The sequence below is a fragment of the Phaseolus vulgaris genome, chromosome 2 (assembly GCF_051622355.1).
Source record: "Phaseolus vulgaris cultivar YP4 chromosome 2, ASM5162235v1, whole genome shotgun sequence".
In the NCBI taxonomy this organism is placed as follows: domain Eukaryota; kingdom Viridiplantae; phylum Streptophyta; class Magnoliopsida; order Fabales; family Fabaceae; genus Phaseolus; species Phaseolus vulgaris.
The window spans coordinates 1,377,572-1,383,750 of record NC_143499.1 but is presented as its reverse complement, the minus strand read 5'-3'; the positions used below and the strand labels follow the sequence as shown (position 1 = coordinate 1,383,750).

The window sequence follows — 6,179 nt, the reverse complement described above, 5'->3', positions numbered from 1 at the left end:
TGAAACAATTCCAAGCAGGTGGTAACCAAGGACTATAGAGTGGTAAAAAGTACACACGTGAAAGAATAATTTACATAAGTAACAAATAATCACATGATGCCGTGAAACGACTGATCAACAATGCTGGATTATTAGCAAAATTCCAATGAAGTGGGTAATCTTTCTCAGTATAGATGCGCTCCCTCAATCTAATCTCAACTTTCCCTAAGTTAAAGTGAGCATGTTATTGAGACTTAGTTTCCAAGTCCGATAATCCTCAAGAAGTGAGCTTTCCAACAAGTGCTTGTCATGCAACACGGTAAGGTATATATATAACCGTATATCAAATCTTTGTATGTGACAATGTACAAAGAGAAGTTACATTATTTGAAGCTGCTCCAGCCGTGAGGCAGTGTCCATTTTCTGTGCCAATAGATAGACACTCTTGACCACAAAGGGAATTCAAAACTGTAATCCAGAGGCTGATCAACAGATCCTGCCACTATCATTGGCAACCACACATATCTTGAGTCTCTTAAGTCTGCAGGATTCCACCGATCTGCCATGAAAATAAATGAACCGGGGAAGCCAGGTAGAGGTAGCACAAAAGTGCTCTGAGCAAAGAAGGTTGTAAGCCTAAACATTTTGTTTCCTCCAATGCATGGATTCCCAATTGTTTCCCAAGGCCCCAAAATGGACTCAGCTGCATGAGCCAGCGCCTCATTTGGAGCCCATCCTGTGCAGCCGGACGTGATCATGTAATATGTGCCCTGATGCTTGAACAAAGCTGGAGCTTCTCTGTGCTGTCCCACAAGAATTCTTCTCATGACCGATGTCACGTTTAGGTAATCTTCGGTAAGGGGTCCAATGTGCAGTTCACTATTGTCTTCGGAGGAGTAGATTAGATATGCCATGCCATCATCATCTTTGAAAACTGTCATATCCCTGCTTTCATATCCATGGGGTCTTTGGCTACCAAGATAATCAAATGGCCCATCAGGTGTGTCACTGATTGCTACTCCAGCAGCTGCTTTGGTATAGTTGGCGTCATCAATATGCATCCACATCACATACTTTCCGGTCCTCTCATTGTAAATAACTTTTGGCCTCTCAAGCACATTAGATGTGTGCAGATCATGCGTTTCATTTGTCTCCTCTGCTGCCAATACAATCCCCTCATGTTTCCAGGTCCACAAATCCTTCGAAGAATAGCAACCAACTCCAATAATGTCCACCTAGTGCAGAAAGAAGCAAATTACTTGAGTTTGCAGATAATGGAAAGTGAGATTGTAAAGATCATGAAAATTATTTCAAAAACATGCAAACTTAGAGACCATACTGATTTACAGAAAAAACTTTACTTTTCATGAAGTTGAGGGAGAGAAAGCAAAGGCACAGATAAACACAAACCACCATGTGCTGCTAACGATATATCTTTCATATCAGCATCTATTTGGGCGTGGAGAAAAAAATTCTACATGAGAACTGACTAGTGAAACAATATGTCAATTAACATGGTGAATTCCAAAACATGTAAAGGAAATTTCCCTAACTATTGCCATCACCTTAAAGTCTTACCAACTGGATGAGGTAAGGGAACACAATGTGGAAAGTAAAAAGTCTGGATCATTTCATTTCTTTGCTTTTGAATACAGGAGCCAAGTAAATTTCTGACTCTAACTTCAATAAATTGGACTATTGAGGAGAAATTTTTTTAAGGATTACTAAATTGCAGAAAAACTTCAATCTCATGGAAGTATAAACTTTTTACTCAGTGGCAAGAACCATATTCAATAGAAGTAACAATACGAGTTCTGAGCATTGAATATGTAATTTCAGCTGTAGCAGGTTTCATTTTCTATGGAAGGAACCACCAAGAATTCCATCTTCAAATTCAAACTATTACATGAACTGCATCTTAAGGAATCAAAATCCATTAGGTTAAATGTCAGTTAAGATGACCCTTTTTTTAAAATAAAAGCTTTTAAGATCTTTGTATTTGATCAAAACTGAGAAGACTCTTACATTTGTTAATATCTCCAACATTCGTGCAAATGGAAGGACACTTGTACATCCCATTATCATAGACCAACAAGAATACGGAAATTATGAAAACCGTAAGCATATTAAGAACAAAATGAGACCTCTGAAACATGACATTGCTCTGCCAAAGACTGCAATACAATTACTAAGGATGATACTAGGCATGTTCAGAAGCTACAGGAGGCAAAGCAGCATTCGATGCAAATACGAAAATCAAACATGCATCTCTAAGCTACTGAGTTCTGGTTAACCATGCAAACATTGCCCTTACACAAAAGATAATAGCCACTTTCACAACCATTAAATGTTAATAAATTATAATAGTGAAAAATAAGCTACATAATATACTACAGCAAAGACAACAATTATTAATTTACAAACAGAACAGAAGTTGTATTGAAAGAAATGAATTACCCGAGCAGCTCCTTTCTTGTGAATTTGGTAGGTAGGCCCATCTTTATATTCACCGTACCAATAGTATGTTCTTGATTTTTTATCATAGAGAATGCCGCCTCCATGAGCTTGAATAGGATTTCCATCGGTATCCAACCAAATTCTCCCAGGGTAATAGTAATAACTTTCATTCGCAGGAGTCTGTATTGGATCTATAGTCTTCTTATGACCAGGAAAAAACACCTGTCTCAGTTGGGAATTTTCGTCCAGGAATTCATCAATTAGTGTTGTTGTCCGCTTAGGTCTGCGTTTTGCTGCACGAGGGGACCTCTTTCCCTTTGGTGGGGGAATTTGAATATTTTCCTCTTCAACCTCTTGAAGTTCAATGAATTGGGGATGATGGTTCAGGCGCAATGGAGAATCTCCACCAGTTCTATCTGTGTGATGGACATAGGTATATAAATGAAGCAAAAACAAGCATCCTAACAAGCTCAATGCCACAACAGACGTTGAATATCTGCTCCCTGCATTGCAACCTAATGTCGTAGGTTTTCTGTACTTGTTCCTCATCCTCATTTTCTCTTCCTTTTTATCTTCAAAATGAAGCTGCAGTTAACCAAATGCAACCTATGGAAACCTGTTATATAACACGACCAGATATAATAGAAGTCACAAACATAACTTCCCAATACGCTAGCAATTTCACAAATCAAAATCAGTTCAAAATGAAACTGCAAATGATGATGGCAAATATACCTAGCTGGGTTTATCACTTTATCCCCTACACGCTAAGAATTTCATAAATCAAAACAGGTACAAAACAAACTGAAACTGAAAATGATGACACCAATATCTCCTAACTAGGTTTATCACTTCATCCCTTATTTTTTTTTAATTTTCTTCCAGTATCCTCTTTGGAAGACAATCCAGTTCTTGATGTTCAGTTCGGAAAAATTCTATCCCTTTCCAATTTCATGAACTGTAATACCGAAACTAAAGTGCAACCGGTTTCAACGCTTGATTGGTTACAATAAATTACCCACTCTTCCAGGTTTGTTAGAAGTAATTGAAGTTGAAACCACTATCTTTACCCTACTCTGTATCTAAATACTATAACATCTGCCACCAATTAATCATTCAAATCAAGAGTTACATCCTGGTGTGTCAGATCCATTAAGAAGAAAAACCTAATCGGTACACAATAAAAGCAACAGAATAATTAGTAAGCAGGGAACAAAGGCAAAGTGTAAGAATAATGTCTCTGACCTGGTACCACCCGAACTGTGAAACAAGCAAAACACCCCGTCATGCGGTTTCGTTGGTGGATTTTGAGGGTCACAGACACAGTAGCATGACGCAACCACCGAACTAAGCTGAGTCCAAATACGAGGTAAGAGAGAGAAAGCAGAAAAAAAGAAATTAATGAGATGATGTTGGGTAAGAGTAGTTAAGTTCGGATGCAGTTTGGATCTGAGTTTGAGGTTATGACATTGATTTGCAACCAAAGTTGTGCTTCTCTGTGTCTCTTGGTACCGACCCCAGCAACAGTTCTATTCTAGAACTTCTCTTTTACCATAAGTGTGACCATCTTCCACTCTTCCCTTTAACCAATTTCTTCTCTCCGTTTTTATTAATTGTCTCAAATATGGAACCATTTTATGCCATCTATGTTCAATTCTTCACAATAAAACTACATTTTTCTTCTTCCACAGTGACACCTCAGCGTTTCAATTCACTTTTTTTAATAACCTTAGACCAAAACGTGATAATGATTGGTAATCTAACTCCACTCATCTTTTAACTTTTCCGTGCTGTGAACACCACAAGAGATGTTCAATAAATTGAACTTTGGGATGAAAATTTTGTTATTATGGTGAGACGTTGCTACGTGATACTAGCATTAACAATGGTGATAAGCAATAATTAGTAGTCACAGAAATTATAGAGAAGAAACTTTTTCTATTAATCTGAGACTGGCTTGCTTAGATTTAGATTTAAGTGAAGTTTTGCGGTGCAGTGCAAAGGAAAATTTTAAATAATTAGCAAAATACGCGATAACTATACTTATGTCAACTTATTTATACACAACTTTCTCGCCAAATTTAGAGTTCTGTAACGTAACATGTTCGTTAAGGGAGTGTTCATAACATAAAATCACAGTGTGTGTACTATTTTTAACACTATCTCATTCTCGTAAAAAAAATGTATTATTTTTGTCTCGTGATGACTTTTTGGTATTGGTTGAAAACGCACATTTCATGTGCAATTGCTCAAGTCACTTGATTTAAACAGTGTTAACATGAGGTAGTTACGAAAATAATTAAATAATTATTAGAAATTTATAAGGAAGGTATTAAAAACTATGGAATAATATATTGTTAATGTATCTTAATAAAAAGAATCTCCTTAACACGGAGTATTTTTTACCTCATTATAATAATAAATTGTTGTTGATAATTATTTAAATTGTAATGCCTACCAACTATGATATTTTTTTCTTAATTATGCTTGAGTCAAATAAAATAACTCATGGTTGAATAAACTGCTTATTACAAAAATTGAAGAAAGTTAACGAAATTGAAGCCGCGATTATGTCTCTGGACAGAAATTGAAACAGATACCCGGAACAATGTTAATGTTGAGATTTTTTTTTTTATCAATTTAGTAACAATATTTGATAAATTAACATTCTCAGATTATTTAAATATTGATATGGATACAAAATTACTCTTCACTAATTATAATTTAAAAATATTTTATATGCAAAAAAGTTATAATAACTATTCTGGGTTTGATCGTTTTTTATTCTTTAGGAGTTCTATTTCAATGAGAAAATTTTAAGTGTTTTTCTTGAATGAGAATATTTACGGGATTTTTTATTTACTTATCTTCTTTAATATATTATTTTCATTTTCATTTTAAATAAAATTTCAATGCGTTTTAAATTAATTTATAAATAATTAAAAATATTATATATTACCATGTAAATTATTTATCATAAATATTAAATGTAAAATATGTTTTATAATATTTATTTATTATATATTAAATTATAATATATATTGAGTATTATAATTATTTATTTATTATAAATTTTAGTTATGCAAACATCTCATGCATTGTGTAAGCTAAAATATTAGTAAAGATGAAAATAATAGATTAAAACAGTTATGCGAGGAGGAATTGTATTCTATGAAGTTCGGATGCTTCTCTTAAATGGCGTGTCCGTGTCTGATATGAGTATCGGATATTGACACTCGTATGACACATATCTGTAAAATGTCAAATTTAAAAAGTATTTGTTAGATTTCTGACAATTTTAATACGGTTCTAATACAATTTTAAAAAGAAAAAATACATTAATTTTCTAAAAAGTTTAACTTTATTGTATAAATTGTTATTATTATTATAAAAATAAGAAACAAATCTGTGTGAACAAGTCATGAAAAACATTTTTCTGCTTCAAAAAATAATATGGAACATACTTGTGCACATAAATCTTTATTATCAATTTATATAATTCATAATTATATAATATATAGAATTGTGTCTCTGTGTCCTACATTTTAGAGATTTTGCATATCTCTGTGTTCGTGTCCATGTCGTATCAGTGTCTGTGCTACATAGATTGTATATGGATTAAAATAAAATAATAGTAAATTGAGATGGTTAAGAATTTTTTTAGCGAATTGATAAATTAAATTGAATTAAAATTCAGATTAATAAAATTAATTAAAAATATATTTAATATTAGATATTAGAAT

General features: G+C 33.5%; 1 protein-coding gene across 1 annotated transcript; it reads right to left on the bottom strand.

Annotated features, from left to right (window-relative positions):
* On the bottom strand, positions 1-4,136 carry LOC137810029 (uncharacterized). The gene is made up of 3 exons (XM_068611148.2): positions 3,682-4,136; positions 2,437-3,052; positions 1-1,214 (listed from the first exon to the last, which is right to left on the bottom strand). The coding sequence occupies exons 2-3, from the start codon at positions 2,989-2,991 to the stop codon at positions 363-365; spliced, it is 1,407 nt and encodes a 468-aa protein (XP_068467249.1). The 5' UTR covers positions 2,992-3,052; positions 3,682-4,136; the 3' UTR covers positions 1-362.
* Between the last annotated feature and the right edge of the window lie 2,043 nt (positions 4,137-6,179).